Source organism: Sinocyclocheilus anshuiensis, unplaced genomic scaffold (assembly GCF_001515605.1).
Source record: "Sinocyclocheilus anshuiensis isolate Anshui unplaced genomic scaffold, SAMN03320099.WGS_v1.1 scaffold38, whole genome shotgun sequence".
In the NCBI taxonomy this organism is placed as follows: domain Eukaryota; kingdom Metazoa; phylum Chordata; class Actinopteri; order Cypriniformes; family Cyprinidae; genus Sinocyclocheilus; species Sinocyclocheilus anshuiensis.
In genome coordinates, this window is record NW_015544213.1 from 769429 (window position 1) to 791451 (window position 22023).

The following is a 22023-nucleotide window of genomic DNA, read 5'->3' on the forward strand; positions in this document are numbered from 1 at the left end:
TTTTTGGCATAAAAGAAAAATCAATAATTTTGACCCATACAATGTATTTTTGGCTGTTGCTACAAATATACCCCAGCGACTTAAGACTGCTTTTGTGCTCCAGGGTCACATATGTTATTATTATTATATGGTATTTTTTGGCCACATTGTTTTATGTTTACAGAGTCTAGGGTAATCACAGACATATATCTTTCAGAACATCTACACTCTTAAAAATAAAGGTGCTTCAAAAGGTTCTTCAAGCGATGCCATAGAAGAACCATTTTTGGTTCCACAAAGAACCATTCAGTCAAAGGTTCTTTACAGAACCATCTCTTTCTTACCTTTTTATATTCTGAAGAACCTTCTTTCGCCACAAAGAACCTTTTGTGAAACAGAAAGGCTCTTCAGATGTTGAAGGTTCTTTATGGAACCATTTAGACGAAAAGGTTCTTCTATGGCATCGTGAAGCACCTTTATTTTTAAGAGTGTAATTCAGTGATTTCCGTCAGGAAAAAGGGACATTTTCCCAACAAATAACTTGCAGCACCTTTAACTGATTAAAAAATGAATCAGTTCTCTGATTTTGCTGGTATTTAGTATGCTGGACCCTAGATCTAGTAATGTTTAACCACACACTCTCTTATTTTGCTCAAAGGCAGAAAATGTCCAAACCAAGTGCAACAAGCACACTTTAAAATGTCATTACCAGTGTAAAAACATTTCTTACGAAAGTAGTTGCGCCTGCCACATCACAGCAACTGCCTCCAGCGAGCATGTCCTTCTCTCTCAAAAGGAATTTTTCAGTGTGCTTGTTTTTAAAACAACTTCTCCGCATGGAACCCCAGAGAAATGCTCTGAAGCAGCACTGTGCAACAGACTGTGAATGCCAATAAAATCAATGTGAATATTGAGTGTCTTACTGATTTGCAATTTCTAGGCAAAAGCAGCAAATCCTCCAACTCCATGCGAGGATCAGGGAAAACGAGTTAAGGGCGCAACAAGTCCTCCAAAACAACAGGGGGCGCTATGATGACTCATATCTGCTCAAAGCTAAGGTATGTCTCCTTATAATGAATGTCAAATACTTGCCTAATGGCAGTAAAAAGGTCACTTACCTACCGCTGATGCCTCTTTCCACTAATTTAGGACTCTCCGTATGACAGTTCAGTATCCAGCCAGAGTCCGAAGTCCCAGCTGCCAGAGCGCGTGAGTCCCCTGTGCTGTGAGAACGGAGAGCTGGGCCGTAAATTAGCTGCGGCAGAGCTGGAGGTCATCCACCGCAGCGAATTTCTCAAACAAAACACACAGAAATACACTGAAGATATCAAGAAACTGGAGGAGAAGGTGAGACATGTGAATGAGCATCGTGTGTAGTACTGAAATATTTGGACGTTATCCCATTTTGAATAATTGCATGGATTATTTTGGATTTGTATGTGCAGAACAGCTTCTTTCTTTGTTTATCGTTAATGAATTTGGAGCGACCACATGCCTGAAGTTAGTTATTTGCATAAAACACACCCAAACCATCAAAACAGATTACAGACCTCTCATTAGCCAGCTGTACATTATGCTATGTGAGAAATATAGTATTATGTTATAAAGTTTGATATTATAAAGACAGCAATAAAATACATAATTTAAAAAAAAAAGTGCTTTTATTGTGCCATTGTACTAAAACCAAAAGAACTGTCTGTTTGTTTGTCGTTGTTGATTTTTTTTAAATATACAGTTATTTCTTACAGTTAAAAGCTAGAAATAAGACATTTACAATTAATCTCATGATTTCAGATAGAAAGAAGTAAAGTAATTTTTTTATTGTTATGTACTTATTTACCCTTTTCAGAAATGTTCTCAGAAATAATGTGACACGTGGATTAGTATTATTTATTTATTTTTATTATGCGATTTTTGTGGTTTCAGTTGTGCGAACAATTTCTTTGTAAGTTATGAATAAATTTTAGCAGGAACGTTATCGGTGAATTGTGATTTGTTTGTGATATTATTTATTTATTTATTTATTTTCTACACGTTTTTTTCTCAGACATTTTCTCAAAATTAACATCATATTATTATTATTATACAGGCCATCCAACGCATGTGATTTTGGCGTATGTGTGGTTTCAGTTGTTCGAACATTTTTCATAAATGTAAAGTTCATAAGGTTATTGGTGAATTGTGATTTGCTTGTGAAAACTTTTGTAGAGATTTCACGCACAAATTTGTGAGTATGTAATGCACTTGGTAAATGAGTAACAAGATGTGTTTGGGTTCAGATGAAAACACGTGACCGCTACATCAGCAGTCTGAAGAAGAAGTGCCAGCGTGAACAGGAACAGAATCAAGAGAAGCAGCAGCGCGTCGAGACGCTGGAGAAGTACCTGGCAGACCTGCCCTCACTGGACGAGGTCCAGACACAGGCTCAGCAGGTACGGGCCATCCTCCAGCTTTATTCTAAAGTCCTAAACTGCAAAAACTAGCCATGTGTTTTACACAGTGTTTTACATTTAACTTATTTTTTCTGATTATCATTCCAACACCTCAAATTCCACTTTTTCCTAGTTTATCACCATCCTATTCAACCTTAAATCTGATTGTCAGCCCCAAAAATAAAAAGTGATCTTAGTTCAGTTAATCAGGGCATAATTAACGTCTCCTTTCAATGCTAAACCAACACAGCAATGTCAGTCCCCACGGTGTTCTGCTAATAGATCAGCGCAAACAGCTGCTGATGTGACAGACGCTCTTCTTTATGGTTGGGAATCATCTTACTTGTGGGTTATTAAATCATTGTTTTGTACAGTTTACTAGTATGCACAGCTGTAAGGAGGATTAATATTATCTGACAGTCAACAACAAATGTCTGGGGTCACATTTTTCTAACCTGCTTAGTACTTCAGTGCAGTTTAAGTGATCTGCTTGACATCTGCTGATTTTTTTTCCTGCATTTTCTGTGCTGAAATTGGCTTAAATGCAATACAATTTACTAATAAAATCATCATGCTCATTTATATTTTAGTCTTCCTTTTCAGTACAAATATCAGAATACCCTTTAAACGAGATACATTTGTATAAGACTTTATTATAAAAAACTGAATTTATTATAAATTAATTTTATTAGTTTATTTTATTTCACAAATGAAAGTATGGGAATTATGTAGTGACCAAAAATGGTTGAACAAATCAAAACGAACATTATTTTATTTTGTTTTTTGTTTTGTTTTTGTTTTTTTTAGTGTTCCTAGCTCATTGTCGAATAGTTTTGTCTTGCTTTAAGCTTAAATCTAACAATATTTAGTAAGGTTTATGCTAAAACATCCAATTAACAAGTAGGTTTTTTTTAAATAAGTGAAATAAACACATAAAATAAAATATACTAAATACTTATTTACTCATATTTTAATAATTCACTTGTTTCTGAAAACAAGTCGTGTCGTCTTTTCTTCTCAATTAAATGTATCTTGTGTTGTCTACATAATTAAACATCAATTGGAACAATTTTCTTGAAAGCAAGAAAAAAATTCTGATCACGGCCAAAATAAAATTTCACATTTGAGTAAACATTAGAAAATGGTGTTTCTAAATGTGTTTAAAGTGTTTGTGGTGTGTAGTAGCGTTACTGTACTCATCTCTGTCCATGTGGCGTCTCAGTTGCAGGAAGTGCAGGGGAAGAAGCAGGCGTTGGAGGATACCGTCGCCCAGCTGGAGAAAACCCTGGAGGAAAACCGAGCCCTGCTGCAGGAGAAAGACGCCCTCATCGAGACCCAATCCAAGCGGGAGAAAGAGCTTATGGCTGCTGTTCGAAGGTACTGCACTTACACACTCACTCTGAGACGAGCTCACAGCCAGAAGCATTGCTTTTGATTTGCTTCCTTTCTGAAAGCCACTTGTTAAGTGAGCTGAAGATCAAAGTGCCGAGTACTCTTATTAAAACATAGAAAACCTGCCGTAAACATGGGAATGAAATCAGGCCAATCATCCAGACTGAAAAAATAATGTAAGGCCACAGCATCTTTGATATAAATAATGAGAATCTGTTAGGATTTCTCTCTGTGCCTTATTTCATTTTACTGAACGAATGATAAAACTTCTCTTTGTAGCCTACAAGAGAAAGTGGAGAAGTGCTTGGAGGATGGAGTACGGCTGCCCATGCTGGACCTGAAGCAGCTGGAAAGGGAAAACACACGCCTGTTAGAACAACAGAGCCAGAACAGCCTGGTACTGATCTCCCATGATGCACCTAATGACGCTTAAAAAATACATTATTGTAATCATTTGCTGCTTTTATTTCCAGATGTCTCCGCCTTGGATGTCTTATAGTACATTATAATCAATAAATCTCTGGTAGATTGAATTTTTACACTAATTACAGAACGTATACACTACCGGTCAAAAGTTTGGATTTTAATAATAAGGTTTTTTATATATATTTCTAATGCTCACCAAAATACAGTACAAGCAGTGATATTGTGAAATATTACAATTTAAAATTGTGTAGTTATAAAACGAAAACTGGCCAAATGTTTGGAAACACCTAGTCATCCTATATTATTAAATATATCCCACCTTTTAGAATATTATTGAAGTTATCAAAACTATGAAATAACACATATGGAAGTAACCAGAAATTGAAATGAATCAGTGGAAGTGACCAAACACTGATTGATAAAAAAAAAAAAAATGTTTTGATTTATTAATGTTACAGTCCAAAGTTCTTCCCACACTGCAGCATAAAATTCTGAAATAACACTTCAGACACATTATTTTATTTCATTTCATTTTATTTTAAAGGCATCCCTTAAGGTATTTTGGATACCAGTTGGCTGCTTTTCCTCCTTTGTGCATTCAAATTACACAATTTGAATTTGAATTAAAATTTGAATTTTTTACACACACACAAACATACATATATGTACAATATATGTTTGACTACATTTTTGAGATCATCTGGAATTGTTTCCAGACTTTTGGCTAATAGAGTATACATCCAAAAATGCTGTCTAGGTAGTATGTCTTAAAGGGATAGTTCACCCAAAAATGAAAATTCTGTCATCATTTACTCACCCTCGTTTCCTTCCTACCAGCAATCTTCAAAATATCTTCTTTTGTGTTCAACATAAGAAAGCAACTCATACAAGTTTGGAACGACATGAGGGTGAGTAAATGATGACAGAATATTCATTTTTGGGTGAACTATCCCTTTAAGACAAAAGACACACTTAAACAGTTTTAAACCAAAGGCATGTGAAATGATTCACTCTGTGATTCCTTTTGTTTCAGCTGATCGACAATCAGAAGCAGCAGACTGACAAACTCACTGTAGAGATGTCGGTAAGACGTTATATTCTACCTTTTGTAGTGGAAGCTTTAGGATAAGCATCCTGATTTGGATTGGATGGATGATGAGGCGGTGTCTTTCATGTTGATGATTATTTTGAATTGTGCAATCAGCATGCTTGCTTAAGACGCACATGCACTAACCGCTGTCTTTCGTCCTCCTTGCAGGCCCTGGAAAAGAAGTTGCAGAGGGAGAGGGGAATCACGCAGGAGCTCCGCAAACAGCTCTTGGAACGCGAGGAGGAACTTGAAACCCTCTCCAAAACTCTTCAGCAGGTACGGCACTCCAAACCACCCACAAAGGGACTCTAAAGTGTTTTTTTCATCCTAAACGATACAGATGAGCCTAGTAACGGAAGTTAGAATCTTGATTGAAGGCTCATTTTTGTGCCATTAAATTCCTTGCCCTGCTTTTCCATGGCAGTCGAGTCATGAATAACCCAACTGGCCCTCATTAGAATTCAGGACATCATTTTTCACCACGCCGTCTCAAGGTGAGGGAGAGCAGAGAGCCGCAGTCATGCGTGATACAGCCGCACTGATCCACACAGACAATGGTGGAGCCGAGCCGTACATCACACCGCTGCCACACAGACACCAGATTATTAGCAAGGATGCTCTTACTTGCCTTCTCATGCGAAACCCACCGAGTATTGTAAGGTTTGATTACCAAGTATAAAAGATCCCATGTAAAGGATGACTGCGGTGGTCCCTCATAATGCAGTTCACAACTGCTTTTAAACCACAGATCCTGGAACCTTAGTATTTCATTTCTAAGCAACTGTTACATAAGAGTAGTTTTACAACACATTCGTAACATTTTTTTGAGTAGGTTTATATTTTGTATTGAAGTAACCAAATCTGCATTGACAGATGGGTTTTTCTAGCATTCATGTAAACAACTGTTCAAAAGTTTGGGGCCGGTGAGCATTTTAAGTCTGCATTTATTAATATCAAAATACAGTAAAAAATAAATAAATAATAAAAACAGTAATATTGTGAAATATTATTACAGTTTAAAATAGCTGTTTCTATTTTAATATATTCCATTTTAATATATTCAGTAATTTCTTATTATTATTATATATACAGTGGTGTGAAAAAGTGTTGGCCCCCTTCCTGATTTCTTATTTTTTTGCATTTTGTAAAATTAGTCTTTTTGCCTATTCAATGCATCCTTCATCCTGAATAAAAATATTATTTAAATAGAGTTTTAGCAGCACAGCACTTTTTTTTTTTTTTTTTTCATTATAAATAATCCAACATAATCCTGTTTGTCTGTAAATTAGATATTAAGATATTCAAATTCTGTGTGTCCCTAGTCAATTCATATTTGAATTCATAACTTTTAGTATTATTCATATTTAAACTTCATTTCATATTTTAGTTCTCTCTTCACATTCTCTCTCCAAACGTTTGAACAGTCGTGCAATAGTAGTGAAATCAGTGTGTGATTTCAGATGTAGCGTTTGTGTTATTTTTTTATTCGATTTTTTTTATGCAGTTAGTGTCATTTTGTTGTGACTCTAATTAATAGGCTTTTAGGACATTTTACAAGCTCTAGCAATATAATTAGTTTCAAACATCTACTAAATGTCAATTAACTACATTCTAGTTGTGTGAAATGACTTGCAAAGTTGGTTGATGTTGTCCAGTAATATTTCATAATGACCGCATGTGTGAAAAAGAGAACATCCTGCATCTTCTACAAAGTCCATTTGTTATTAGTCCTAATGTACAACACAGAACGGTTCTCTTCTGGCTAGATGTGAATGAATTAGCAAGTGTTCTCCCCTGAAGTGCAGATTTTATCCCGTCATCCCCAATAGATCACGCCACACTTTCTCCTCCGCTCTTGCTTTAGTCCTGCTGTGTAAGTGCTAGCAATTCCACTTCTCAGTATTTAATGTTTTGGACAGCTTTCACAAGCAGCTTCTTATGAATTTGTTCTTGCGGCGCTTGTTTGAATATGCTCCGAGAAGTGGGAATGAGTTACACTGGTAATCTGTATCAGGACGCACACAATTGTTAAGCTTCGTCATCAACGTTACAGTCCACACTCTGAAAGTTCTTCCCACGCTGCAGCGCAAAATGCTGAAATAACACTTCAGACACATTCTTTGTGTCCGTGATAGCATTTGAAGGTGAAAATAACCATTCTCTCAAATCTCCAGTGGCAAATGTGACAAGCCAGGGCTTCATTGTACTTCCATAATTTCAAATTAAACTCTGAACGTTCCCTTAAAAGGCTTTGTCCTGGTTCACCCTGCTGCGAGTGTGTAAAAGTGTTTTCTTATCTCCACAGAACCAAAGACGGGCAGACGAGGAGACGCTGAATGTGAGCCCCGGGTCCTGTCTGAAGGAGGCCGGGCCCCTGTTGAAGGAGATGTCCCTGTGTCTGCTGGATCTGAAGGGCCTGTGCAGTGTCCTCACACAGAGAGCTCAAGGCAAAGAGCCCAACCTGGCCCTGCTGCTTGGCATCAAATGTAAATACATATAAAACTCTAGCCTTAGCAGCATATTATCTTTTTACAGTAGTCTATAATGTTTTATGTTTATTTGCATTATTAGTAATCCAGAATAAACTTGTTTGACTTTAAATTAAATTATTATAATTCTGTGCATCTCTAGTCACTCTATATAATTTATATAGCACTTTACCTTTAGTATTATCAATTAATTAATGCATTATTAGTCATTTAAATTTAATATTGTAGTTCTCACTTCATATTTAAATGTTTTCTTCTTTATTAAAAATAGAACCCTAAAATCAATTGTTTTAAATGTTGCAAGTCGAATTATACATCACAACATTGTAATGTACAGTATGAAAAATGGATATTCCTTTTGAGATTTGCTTAAGATTACATTCAACAGTGGTTTTATATTATTGGTGTGTGTTTTTTTAAGTTTGGGGTCAGTAAGGTTATTTATTTATGTATTTGTTTTTAATTAATACTTTTCAGCAAGCATGCATTCAATTAAAACAGTGAAGACATTTTATAATGTTACAAAAGATTTATATTTTAAATTAATGCTGTTCTTTTAAACTTTCTATTCATCAAACAATCAGTTTCCACAAAAATATTCATCTTTGATGATAATAAAAAAAAAATTAAAGCAGTAAATCAGCATATTAGAATGATTTCTGAAGGATAATGTGAGTTATGATGCTGAAAATTCAGCTTTGCGTCCCAGGAATAAAATATATTAAAATGGAAAACAATTATTTTAAATTGTAGTAATATTTCACAATATTATTTGTTGTACTATATTTATGATTAAATGAATGCAGCCTTGATGAGCACAAGAGATTTCTTTCAAAAACATTAAAAAATCTTACTAACCTCACACTTTTGAACAGTAGTGTATCATCATAATTTTAATTCATGTTTAGTTTGTTTAATTTCACCCATTTAGCTTTGCCAATATAATGTGAAACGTGATGATGTGTCATTTAAAAGACATTAACATTTTCATAATTAAGAATAAATGCACTTTATAATTGCAGCACCAGATAAAGTACCCATATATAAAGTCATATATCAGCCAATAGAAAGAATTTTTGTTTTTTTTTCCAGCTATGAGCTGCTCGGCGGAGGAGAGTGAGAAGCCGCTGATGGAGGACGGCTTGCGGGCCAAGCTGGTGGAGGTGTGCCAGCTGAGGAAAGACATTGACGAGCTGCGGACGCTCATCTCAGACCGCTACGCACAGGACATGGGTGAAAACTGTGTGACGCAATGAGGCCCGACTCTGCAGAGGCTTCCATTTCCAGCTCGTCAGGACAGACGGCACTCTCAGAGCTCATAAAGGGAAAATAAAGTCAACCTGATGGAAACAAACAAGGTCTTTGACTACTAAAAGTTGGACCAAGCTGTGAATCCAGTTTACAAGGACGTCTTTACAAGTTTTTTCTTGTGGACGTTGAATTTTCAAGGAGTTTGAATGTTTTAATGTATTTATTGAGACTGCTTGAGGTTGAGTTCCTCACATTGTTCCTCTCAGTCGTCTTTGAGGGGGAAGTAGAGCAACTGGTGTCCTAAAGTGCCTTGTGTTCCTGTTTGTGTACCTCCAAACTTCATGGATGTCAGTGATTTTTTACCCAAAGAAGCTTGTCCATCCTTTACCCAACAGCTACAGGTCGCAGGTCGACGTACAGGACTCTCTACATCGAAAAAAAAAAAACGACAAGAACAGCAGCATTTGAAAGGTCCTTCAGCTGAGTTTTGTGTCTGATGTGTCATTTGTGTGGTTTAGTATATTTGTGCTTCCATAAAAGCTAGCAATGTTCCATTTCAGAATAAATCTGAATCTGGCAGAGGAATCCAGGTTAATCTATTCAGGACACCCGATTCACTATTTTTAATTAGAATAAAATATGAGCTGCTTTTTTTAATGCTGTGGCTCCGTTCAGAGCAAGTTGCACATGTTGAGTTCCAAAGGCAGACAGGAAACGGAATGTTCTGCACTTCCTGTGACTTCCTAACACACATGACATTTTATATACTCCAGATAACACACATATATTCCTTGTTAAATTTAGGAATATGGACGAAATCAATGCAAAACTTGTTCACTCAGGTATTTTAAGAGTTTCTTTTATTCGTTGTGCTTGATCTGAATGGTTTCAGAAGTGTCAGCAAGTTCATTTTGACCCCAAGCTCAATTTTTTTTTTATAGTTGATAATGTAAAGTCCAGCGATGCGGTCATGTCAAGCTTTGCGCACACATTTGCACCAAGATGACAAATGTTTAGATATTTACAGTACAAAGTTTCTTTTATTCGTTGTGCTTGATCGGAATGGTTTCAGAAGTGTCAGCAAGTTCATTTTGACCCCAAGCTCAATTTTTTTTTTATAGTTGATAATGTAAAGTCCAGCGATGCGGTCATGTCAAGCTTTGCGCACACATTTGCACCAAGATGACAAATGTTTAGATATTTACAGTACAAGTGTCTATATAGTGCTTATTTATTGTGACTGTACTCCCATTGTATTTAAAGTATATTAAGCATGTTTTGAATTTAAAATGGAGGCTTTGTCATTATGTGCTCATAATATCTTGTGCATGTGCATAGGTTTAGAATGAACTTTTATTTAAAGAAGGGAATAGATTAAGGTAACTAATTAGACGTATGCAACCTCCCATTAACCAGCATTTAGTACGCATTTCTGCAGATATGTAATATTATTCTGTGCCTTTACAAATCTATGCAGCAGAACCACAGTATGAAATCGAAGGGTATTTTCCATAACTGGCAAAGACATGGTTTATTTCATAAAGGTACAGGCGAGCTAAGCCATATTCACAAGCAATGCATATTTATTCTCAGGCAGAGAGCTGCTCATAACCTGATAGAGACTGTATGTGGTGCTCTTCCTTGTGCTGTACAGTGTGATCGCTGATAGCATGCTGACTTGTGTATATATGAATACAAAAGTAACGTGCATGGACATGACCCACTCACTGCGCACTGAAAGCCACTGGTTGGCTTAACCGTAGGTTTGAATTCTTAAGCTTTTCATTTTCCAGCTAGATTTTACAAATGCCAAAGGTCTATTTATGTACAATGTTTTTTTTGTCTCAAAAGTATTAACTATTTTTCCATTTTGTAAACTGCTTTTCATTTGTACAAATGTCAAATAAAGTATTTTTCTACATTGGTTTGTTTAGTGTTTTTGCTAGTAATAGTAGTGTAGATTTAGATTAACATGTTTTATTACAAGGGAACGAATGCGCAACTCAAATTTTGGTGGAAAACCTACTGTATATTAAGTGCATTTTTTTTTTTCAATTTTATAAATGAAATGGTCAAAGCATATATCAGGGTCTTTGACCGTGTATGAAAAAAAATGCTGGTAGTAAATCAATATTTTTTTGGAATAAAGTGTGAAACAAGGCTTAAATTAAAAGGCATCAAGTTACTGCAGTTCATTTAGCTTTGCCATGCATCAAATTATTTTTATACTTTTTTTCAAAACTATGCAAACATAAAATGCATCCTCTCCAGCAGCGCTTTAACAACAAAAAAAAAAAATTGCACTGGGTTTCATCTATACTTCAGTGTTTTTCCAAATTTAAAGGAAAAATGATGAGATGTAAGTGGAGTGTAAAGGTGCTTTAATAAGTCAGCAACCCTGCAGTCTACCATGCTAAGATTAATCCAAGTAAAAAGTCACATGATAGTTACAATAAAAGCATCTCGCAAGGAAACTAGTGATCATTTGGCCTGCTAAATCCAATACAAAATTAAAAACAATTGTCAATGTATATGCACTGCATTTACTTGGACATAAATTGAGAATGAATGATTTTGTGCACTAAAACCTGACGACTAACAACTTCACCAAAAGTGAAAGTTGTGAAAAAAAAAAGTTTAAAAATACAGTAAAAAACATCATAGGCATGTTATATGAAGTCCGTTAAAACACCAAAGGTTTGTCTGAGTGGATGAGGTCTAGGCCACAGGCACTTGACAGGCCTGAAGAGCGTTGAGATGGCTGAGACAGGCCTGAGCGCACTGCAGCACCATTCCCTTCAGCGCCTCCAGATACAGCTCCTGCCCAGAGTTCAGGTACAGCCACATGAGTCGACTGAGCTGGGCCGTCAGACAGCCCCCGTGTAAACTCTCTGTTCAAACACACATCAAGGTTATGAATGTTTGGTGGCCATCAGGAAACAAACAAACCTTAAGTTATTCATTTATTAAATGGCCAATTCAGAATCAATATGTAGACAGCAAGGTCACTGATATACACAATACAGTTTCAAAGTAAAAATGTACACAATTGCTGATTTTAAAATAAACAAATCATATTTTACACATTTAAAAAGGGTCATATGATGCGATTTCAATTTTTCCTTTCTCTTTGGATCTCACGCTCGAGGTATTCGGCCAATCAGAGCACACCTCGCTTTTTCAGAACGATGAGCTTTGTAAAAATCTACGCGTTTCAGAAAGGCGGGGCATAGAGGAGAAACAATAATGTACAGTATGTGGAAAATAATGTGTTTTTTGAACCTTAAACAGCATAAACATTTCATTACACCAAATACACAAAATAATGTTCTTTTTAGCAACATCATATGACCCCTTTAAAATATATAAAGTAATTAAAATATTTAAGACTTTCAATCTAAGTATCTCTCTCTTTTACATCTCTCTCTTTTTTCTTTTTTTACACATTACAATAAAAATATTTTTATTTTATTAAAGTTTGCATTTTTATTTTCATACTACTGCACGTAAATCTTAAAATGCCACAGCATGAAAATAAAATGCAAACAGTATTAAAAAGAAAAACTTTTTCCATGCTATGGCATTTCTAAATTATTGTTAATTATTAATGTTTGGAGTTTTTTTTTTTTTTGTATGGAACTTAAATTTAGTCTTAATGTTTTTTTTTATAAATGTATATTAAGAAATGTTATTATTTCATTTTATATATTAACAACATAATATTTTTTTAAACAATTGAGCAATTTTAAAAATTGTGAAAGTCTTATTTCCTTTCATTACATTGCAGTAGTCAATCACAAATTGGTCAAAATTTGGCTAAGTATTAAAACAAGCATCTACATGAAACATGAGTTAATGAGATGATCTAATAAGAGCAGAAATACACTAAATGCAGCAAAAGACCAGACCTGAGGGTCTCAGAAGACTACACAAGCATCGGCAAAGCTTACAAATTGAATATGGACGATTAATCACAATATGAGATTATGTACAGTTGTTCTGCAGTCATTAGATCGATTCAGGCTCCTCATCATGTTAGCTGAACCCACCTTGAGAGATCTTGGTGTCAAATTCCAGCAGTGTGTAGAGCGATTCAGGCAGCAACTGTCTCGCCCAGCTGTTCTCCTCCAGGTAAATCCAATCCCGGATCAGCCTCTTTCTACGCAAGAAACCTTGCACATGATCCAGGTACAATGACTTACCAGACACCAGATACAGCCTTAAAAAGACAAAAACATTACATGCATGAGCTGGAAAACCATTATCAAAGCGGCTACACACGGCAAGGCAAGTCTAATATTTGTTATTTTCATTAGCTTGGGAAATAAGACAACCCTTATTAATAAGCCACAATGAGAATTAAAAACCAGAAACAATGTAATAGCTTTTGCGGGAAAAGTCATTTTTCAAGCACTTCTGAACAACGAGGCATTCATCTTCACAGTCTCTCGAGATTTGCTCCTGTATAATGACTGTTACAGCTTCAAACAAAACACCCTGGAGGAAAAAAAAACACTTAAAACTCAATTTGTGTGCAGCTAACATGCAAACACACTCAGACACTACAGCTCCTCTATTGTGGATTTTTAGCTAAACTTAAAACCAGCCAAGCAGGACTGATGGTAATGATAATGACCAATTAGACAGAGATCAGATAGCAGGGCTAAACTACATAACTACAACCATTTTATTTGCACAAATCTCTCAAATTAACACACACACACTAACTTATTCTAAATATATTATATATAAATATATTTATATATAATTTTATTTAGTGAATATATACACACACGCATTAAAGTGCCATATAATTCAAATGAAAAATGCAAACATGAATAAATTCAATTTGTATAAAACTCTGAAACTAATAATAATCATCATTATTATTATGCCAATGAAAATAAAATATAAATAATGAAACGGAAAAAAAAAAAAAAAAAAAAAACTGACGATTGTGGAACACAAACACCCATTTCTAAGCAAGATTTCATGACCAATACTTTTACCAATACACTACTGTCAGAGAACAGTACTGTGAAAAGTTAAGTGGGATGTTCCTTGAGGGTTCATTTACTTTTACAAGTTGCTTTTACTATCATCATCATCATCATCATCATCAATGCTATGGCACGCTTTCAAGTTCCATATCATTAGAATAAAAACAAACATTAATAATTATATTTGCAAGAAGACAAACAAAAAAATAAAAATAAAAAATTATCCATGCCATGGCATTTTTAAATTTGTTATATATTTTAATTTAAGTGGCATAGCATAAAAATTAAATGCTAACATTAATTTTAAAAAAAAAATGTTTTGTTTATGTTTGCATCATTTCACTTTTCATGCTGTGGCCCTTAAACATTTTATTTTTTAAGGGCCACAGTATGAAAGTATTCAAATAAAATGCAAACAAACATTATTTTATTAATGTTTGCATTTCATTTTAGTCATGCTATGGCCCTTAAAAAAATATTAAAATGTATAAGGGCCACAACATGAAGAGACATTTTTATTAAAATAAAATATACAGTACCATAGCATGGAAATAAAAAAAAAAATAAAATACAAATTAAAAAAAAAAAAAGATTTTAAAGTGCCATAGCATGAACATGTTTAATTGTCCAGTTAGAAGCATCATAAAAACAACCATTTCTTCAAGTGAGCACTTTACCACTTCAGTCACTCACACATCTGCTTACGCAAGACGATCGGCCTCAAGGAACATCCCACTTAACTTTTCACACTACTGTTCTCTGACGCTGTGGGATCAGGCAGACTTTAGCGTGGAGTTCAGTCCATGCTCTTTGAGATCAGTCGCCATACACTTCAAAGATATCGTCGACTGGCTGCAGATCTCAGGCGTGAGTTACTGCAGGCTATTTGTTTGAAGCTGCCAGCGGTGCTTGTATCTCCACCCAGCGCACTCTCCAGGCTTCAAAACCCAGTCTGAAAGCCAACCACTGCTAAAGTTCAACGCTTTCACCGCTAGTTTTTAATGGAAACGACAGCAACCCGAGTAATATTTTACAGCCTGAAAATAGTGATCGATGGGAAACGCTAAAAGCAAAGCTCCCGTGTACCAGCAAATAAGTGTCACTAATCGTGACAGAGCCTCATTTAAGCAAAATGTTGCATCAGTTCGGATTCATCATGTTTTAAAAAAGCTTTACAAAACAGTTGCTTTGTGCACAATGTGCTGAAGACTAGATCACCATCAATATTAGCACGGCATAAAATTAGGCTGCTTAATTTAAGTTCGTTTTGTAAAATAGCTTATTTAAATAGAAATATAATTATTTAAAGTTAGCTTTATTTAAATAAAATTAAGCTAAATACATTTTTAAATAAATAAAAATGAAGTTAGCTTATTTATTTAAATAAAATATTTTTTTATTTATTATTAAACATTAGCTCAATTTAGGATTATTTTTATGCATTTAAATACAAACTAAATACATTCAATATTAAAAGTTCGATTTTTTTTATTTATCTAAAATAAAAAATAAAAAAACTTAGATGTTTTTTAATTTATTAAAAATTGTTAAAATACTTATTGCTACATTTTTTATTAATCTAAAATATATAAAACAAATCTTAAATTAAGCCAACATTATTTTAGATTAATAAAAAAAACTAAGTATTTAACATTATAGTTTGTATTTAAATACATAATTCAGTTTAATGTAAGGCTTTTATTATTTTAGATAAAAGGTTTAGATTTAACTTTAATATTTAAAATTTATTTGTATTAAATATAAATGTATTAAATGTAAGTTTTTATTTTTTTATTTAAACATTTATTTTCTTTGTATTTAAATACAAATTAAATTAAGCTCACATGCATATAAATACAAACAATATTCATTTTAAATATTTAAAAAGTTTTTTTTATTTCATAAAATCTAAAATAAATGTTTAATTTAATTCAGTACATTAGTTATTCTGTATTCTTGGGAGATAATGAGAAAATGAAACAGACAGTAATGGAACAGACTCAAGCAGGACTGACTTGTAGTAGGGGAGCGTCTCAATCATTTTCCAGTTGACATAATTTGCAGCCGTCTCCTCCAGCGTACAGACACGGGTCATCTGGACTTTGGCCACCTGCCAGAAGCACTCGTGCTCGATGAGCGTCTCCTGCATCTCCCGTCTCAGCAGAAGATACACACCCTCCAGTGTGTCTTCATAAACCTGCCAGTGACACATCACTCCATCAGCAAACAATATTCTACCTGACCTTGCTCCTGAAAAACGCCATGCATAAGGGAACAGGACCGAATTTGCATATTAATAAAAATTCATATTGAAAAAAATTCAAATACAAATTAAGTAAAATCGCCACACAAAGCGCTGTCCAATTAGCATTTCAAATAATCGAAAAAAATCCTGATATCCTAGTTGAAGTAAAACAATAAATGCTAATATCAAGCATGCAGGTTATGCGAAGCACATACATGAAAACCATGAAACAAAACGGATTACATTAACTTTTGTTGAAAGAAAAAAATGCACATTTAATGTCCCTCTGGTCCTTTGTGTCCTTGGATGGTCACGTGTTGTAAAACAGCGTATAATGGCAGGAGAGTTTGTATGCTCAGACATGTGATGTAATTGACTGGGACATGCACCGGTACGTCTATAATTCATTTAGGCAGCCATTAGATAGGAGCGTCTGCTCACGTCCGTGACCTGTGAAATCATTTTCCCTGGCTAATGAAATGCAGAACATGAGCACTGCTGGAATATTTAAGATCACGTCCTCGGAGGAATTTATTTGGGTTTTTTTTTTTTTTAGATGGGGACAAGAGATATTAGTTAGAACAGAACAGGGAACAATCTTGTGAAGAAAAGTTAGTCCCTGGAAAGACAGCATGTCAAATTTATTCAAACATCACATTGCACACCCGGGAGAGAGGACTTCATGTCAAAGAAAAAATTAAATTATAAATTAGACAAATATTTTCAGGCATCCTGCATGTATTCCATAAATGTACCTTTCTTCGCTTCAGTCTGCCCCAGTCGCGGCCCAAGATCCAGGCCATGAGAGACCTGCACATAGAGAAGTAGTTTCCGACAGTCTGAATCCCTGATGGAAAGAAACAAAGTAGAGTCAGAACATGAGATGATACTCCAAGAGACTGGAGCAGAAGCATTTGATCTACAGACGGTTTTCCTGCCAAAGGACTAGTACAGGCATAGTTCCTCAAGAGAGAGCACCACACAAGACCAGCAAAGAACACAAAACACAATCAAATACAGCAGGTTTTGTTTGACTCTTCACTGGTTTGCAGATCAAGCCAATTCTCCAGCAGAGGCTGACCTGTAATAGATTTTGCAAATGCCAGTAACAAATGTAGGGGGGAAAAAAGCAGCTTAACAAAAAAATAGGCTAATAGTTTCCTTGATTTAAAAAACAATAATAAACACATGCAATTACAACAGCTAAATTAAGAATAAGAATAAGACAAAACAAAAATAATACATGCTATTAAAAATAAAACCGCTAAAATAACAACATTCAAACACGTTATTAAATAATGCTAATAAACAAACAATAATAATAATAATAATAATAATAATGCTAAATAATATTAAAATGCATTATATTAAAAATAAAACCGATAATTTAAAATAAAAAATGAAAAAACAGCTATTAAATAAAGCCATAAATAATAATAGTACTGAGTCATTTAATAGCATATATTGTTAATAATAATAATAAATAACATACCATTAAAGCTATTATTATTACAAATGTGTGCCATTAAATAAAGCTTATCATCATCATCATCATCATCTTTAAATTATTTAACCAAAACTTACCGAGGCTCTCATCTCCCCGGGCCAATCGGCCTCTCCAGTAGTCTTTGGTTATGGGGTGCAGGGAGGCCAGGTACCTCACATCACACAGGGTTTCACCCCAGGTGGCCACCTTCCTCTTGCTGTGCTTCTTCCACTGCAGGAAAATAGATCGCAGCTGCTTGTTGTACGGAGCCGGCTGGCGAAACAACCAATATGTGAAGAGCCACTGGAACCTGCACTGGACATATTGATGGTACATGGACTCCAGCTCTGTGTGCTCTAAAATCACCAATAAAATGGTTGTCAATAGCAACAAAACTATAGATCGAAAGCTAATAGGCAGAAACATCTCATATGGAAGAAACGCTGCAATAAATGGATATGGATATGCATTCATAAATAAATCTGCACAATTACACCTTTCAGAAGGAACTCAAACTTCTGGTAGAAGTTTGAAAGACCTTTAGATCATCACTGACCAGGATGCACTACATCCTGTTCAAAGCTAACAGCTAGGCTATAGAACATGGACCTTTCATATACTAGAGTATTAAAAGAAACAGGAAATGCCAGGTGAGGGTGAACTATGAGTCACAGTACTTCTCCAGACACATCACTCAAAAACTGTGGGTCATACCCCAACTTTCCCATCAAGGGTCCATCACAGCAGTTTGAAGTGACTCACCAGTGCAATAAATTGGACTACTACATCTTTCTTCAGAAATCACATTACTTTTAGAAGGGGAAAGGAAATGTACACAGCAAAAACAAAAAAGGTCAACCAGACCAACGAAAGCACCCAGACACCCTCATGTCCTTTTTTTTTTTTTTTAGAAGACAATACAGTACAGTTGGTGTGAGCCAACCATGAACTTGTTTGCCATTTTTCAGAGTCTAAATGCAATGCAAAAGTGCCAGAGAACAAATTGCAGCTGACTGGATTCACTCCAGCACTTACAGAGGATTAAAGTAAGGCGATATATTGCATAATATATTATATTCTTTTGGCAATATTAAATCACAATAGTCACAACATTGGTTATCACTTTTTATTTGGCCATTAAGCTTCCTAAAGACCAAGCAAGCAGACAAGTTTCACGAAATGGGATGCAGATCTCTCACCACTGTTTTGGTGCTGGCTGAGAACATGCTGGAAGACCAGTGAGACACTACCATGATGCTTCAATGCAAGATGATACAGCTCCCTCCATTCAAACTTAAGGGTGTCACAATCTTCAGTTTTCTCTGGGAAACAGAATAACGCATGTTAGGCTAAACTTAAACATGGAAAGCCCATGTGACAGCTGAAAGTATGACCACCTTGGAGTTTGTCCTGGAACAAATCTGCAGTGATTCCCCATAGTTTCTCCACATCGCTGCAGTGAAGCCTAACTGAAGGCAAGGGAACGCTTTCCTCCAACACGAGCCACTGCATCCAGTACTTGTGCGGCGCAAGCGGGATCTCCACAAAGAGCTTCTCCTGAAACACACGGTTACAGTGGACGTTTCTGAAGAGGGATCTCCACATAAAAACTAAGCGGAAGGCGGTTTTGACTGTTACAGGACACCGGGCATGGGTATATGACAGATTGACCCCAAACGAATCCTGTGAAGAGACAATTTGGAGAGAATTAGCATGCGAGTGACCACTGGAATAGTCTGCTAGGACCACTAATTACATTAAATCACTTCAAGCCTGCAGGTCAAGATAAATAAATAAATACAGCTCCCAAACCTCATGAATGTAATGGATATGAAACAATGATTTAATTATTTCAATTCTTAGGTACATACATACATACATATACACTGAACAAAATTATAAACGCAACTTTTGTTTTTGCCCCCATTTTTCATGAGCTGAACTCAAAGATCTAAGACTTTTTCTATGTACACAAAAGGCCTATTTCTCTCAAATATTGTTCACAATTTAGACAGATTTGTGAACAATATCTTAGAGAAATAGCCCTTTTGTGTACATAGAAAAAGTCTTAGATCTTTGAGTTCAGCTCATGAAAAATGGGGGTAAAAACAAAAGTTGCATTTATAATTTTGTTCAGTGTATATACACACATGTAATAGTAGTATTTGTTGGATTGCTATTTTGCTAATTGTGGATTTTAGTGTCCAGTCACGATTAATTTTGCAGGTGTATGACAAAAATGATAATCTTTGAGAACCGTTCAAATTGCAAGCAGACTAAAAACCCACAGGAAAATACTATTGTAAAAAAAAAAAATAATAATAAGTGTTAACTAAATAAATAAATAAATACATACATGCATGCATTCAATTATTAAAAGGCAATAACGCAAAAAAAACGAGTCGTCTTTACCGTTTACTCAAATTCATTTAAAACATACCGAATACTCGAATCATATTCGAATCTTTTAGCTGAATGACTCCAATTCAAAACAGTGCACTGTGTTTTTCGTCCACTTAAGCTTTCCATGCATTCAAAGATTGATTATAGCAAGAGAAAATATCATTCGTAGAAGTTATTCAATAACTTCTATCATATATAGAAGGTACATTACAAATGTGCCAAATATGTTTTGTGTCTTGAACGAGTCTCGGAGCGGCGATTAACGACTCGAATCGTTCTATGAACGAATCAGGCATCTCGCTCTTAAATATGGATTATCTGACAGATCATTCAACTACATTGGAGTCATTTTTGTTCACATAACTAAACACATATAAAATAACCCTTATTTTCTCTATAACATGCTCGGTGTCATGCCCAGCGTTTGACTCGGTTCCGAGTCGGCTGGATGCATGATTCAACATTCACCTATAACACAATGTTCACTATTCACCACCGACTCGCTTAGATATGCACTATGCATAGAGTGAATAAAAGAATTTAATAGGTTCGACTCACTGTGACAAATCAAAAATCTACTTTCCACGCAAATTACCTGGAAGTGTGTGGTCCACAGAGAGTTGCACGAACAAACTCGGAACAATAAGCTGCACGTGCTGCCGAGCCTCAGCAGCGACACAGGGTCCAAGTTCTTTAGAATATCCAGGAGAACTTCATCACTTAAACGCAATAAACCCGTTGTGTTGTCGCTATCTGCTGTATTCAAATGGGGCTCCTCGTCTGTGGCGGCAGTCAGGCATGAGAATTGCTCCCAGGTCGTGCTGAGGTTTGCCATACCTGTGCCGGTGTCACCGCCCTGTTTGCAGCCGCCCCTCAGGTGTTAAAGGTTAGGAAGAAACCACCTGAGAGAGGTCATAGGGTGGTGAATCTCTAAGGAGTTGCTCATGAATATTAGTAGTTTATAAATATAAATGAGGTTACGCCCGACGTTGCTTGGCAACATACCTGCTTAAACTAATTAACATTCATACGGCAAGCGTTTGATTCGCCAAGCCAATCGGATCGGCATTCTTGGACCGTTACGTAATAAATATTCATAAGTTAAACACTTAATTTCCCAACAGCCATGACAAAAATGCATTTCTTATTTGCAGTGTGTTTCTAATGCTAATTTATTCTAAGCTCTGTCTTGAATATCTTGAATTCACTGTGTTAGAGGTGAATTTTACTTTTGATGTTGCTGTTCAGTCATTCTTGAGAAGTGGGACAAAACAGGGTGCAAAATTGAAAAAATAAAACCTTGTACTCAGACAAATGAAACTACATTTATGTATCTTATATGTACTAAGCCAGTGTTTCCCAACCGGGGTGCCGCGGCACCTGTCGAGAGCAGGGGTGCCGTGTAAAAAATCTTTTTTTAATATTTAAAAAAAAAAAGCAAAAAAGCATATATTATATAATATCCATTTCTGATGTCGCCAATAATTAGAGATGCACCGAAATTCCGATTTTGTAACCAAAATTAATTTTGTAGGGTGCCACAAGTTTGTTAAAATTTCCAAAGGGTGCCGCAACTAAAAAAAGTTTGGGAAACACTGTACTAAGCTACTGAGCTATGCTTTGATACAACCTCCCAACTTTTCTCTTTTTTAACACAATGTTTTTACGCGGCACCTGTCGAGAGCAGGGGTGCCGTGTAAAAAATCTTTTTTTAATATTTAAAAAAAAAAAGCAAAAAAGCATATATTATATAATATCCATTTCTGATGTCGCCAATAATTAGAGATGCACCGAAATTCCGATTTTGTAACCAAAATTAATTTTGTAGGG

The 22023-nt window shown here is 35.4% G+C and overlaps 1 protein-coding gene and 1 pseudogene across 1 annotated transcript; one reads left to right on the top strand and one right to left on the bottom strand.

Moving 5' to 3' along the window:
• The window catches only part of LOC107697140 (centrosomal protein of 85 kDa-like), a 64002-nt pseudogene extending 53929 nt beyond the window's left edge, over window positions 1-10073 (top strand).
• Window positions 10074-11336: 1263 nt separating this feature from the next.
• On the bottom strand, window positions 11337-21062 carry LOC107697146 (uncharacterized). Its single transcript, XM_016497804.1, has 8 exons — window positions 20789-21062; window positions 19188-19473; window positions 18990-19112; window positions 17889-18146; window positions 17060-17151; window positions 16075-16256; window positions 13109-13278; window positions 11337-11950 (listed from the first exon to the last, which is right to left on the bottom strand). The coding sequence occupies exons 1-8, from the start codon at window positions 21026-21028 to the stop codon at window positions 11778-11780; spliced, it is 1524 nt and encodes a 507-aa protein (XP_016353290.1). The 5' UTR covers window positions 21029-21062; the 3' UTR covers window positions 11337-11777.
• Between the last annotated feature and the right edge of the window lie 961 nt (window positions 21063-22023).

Bases quoted from the DNA above. Each gene is read 5' to 3' on its own strand.
- LOC107697146 (XM_016497804.1), bottom strand. From the start codon at position 21,028: ATGGCAAACCTCAGCACGACCTGGGAGCAATTCTCATGCCTGACTGCC. The intron at 17,152-17,888 runs GTAAGTTTTGGT...TCTTTCCATCAG, and splicing joins CCGGGGAGATGAGAGCCTCG to GGATTCAGACTGTCGGAAAC. The intron at 13,279-16,074 runs GTCAGTCCTGCT...TGTCTTTTTAAG, and splicing joins GAGACGCTCCCCTACTACAA to GCTGTATCTGGTGTCTGGTA.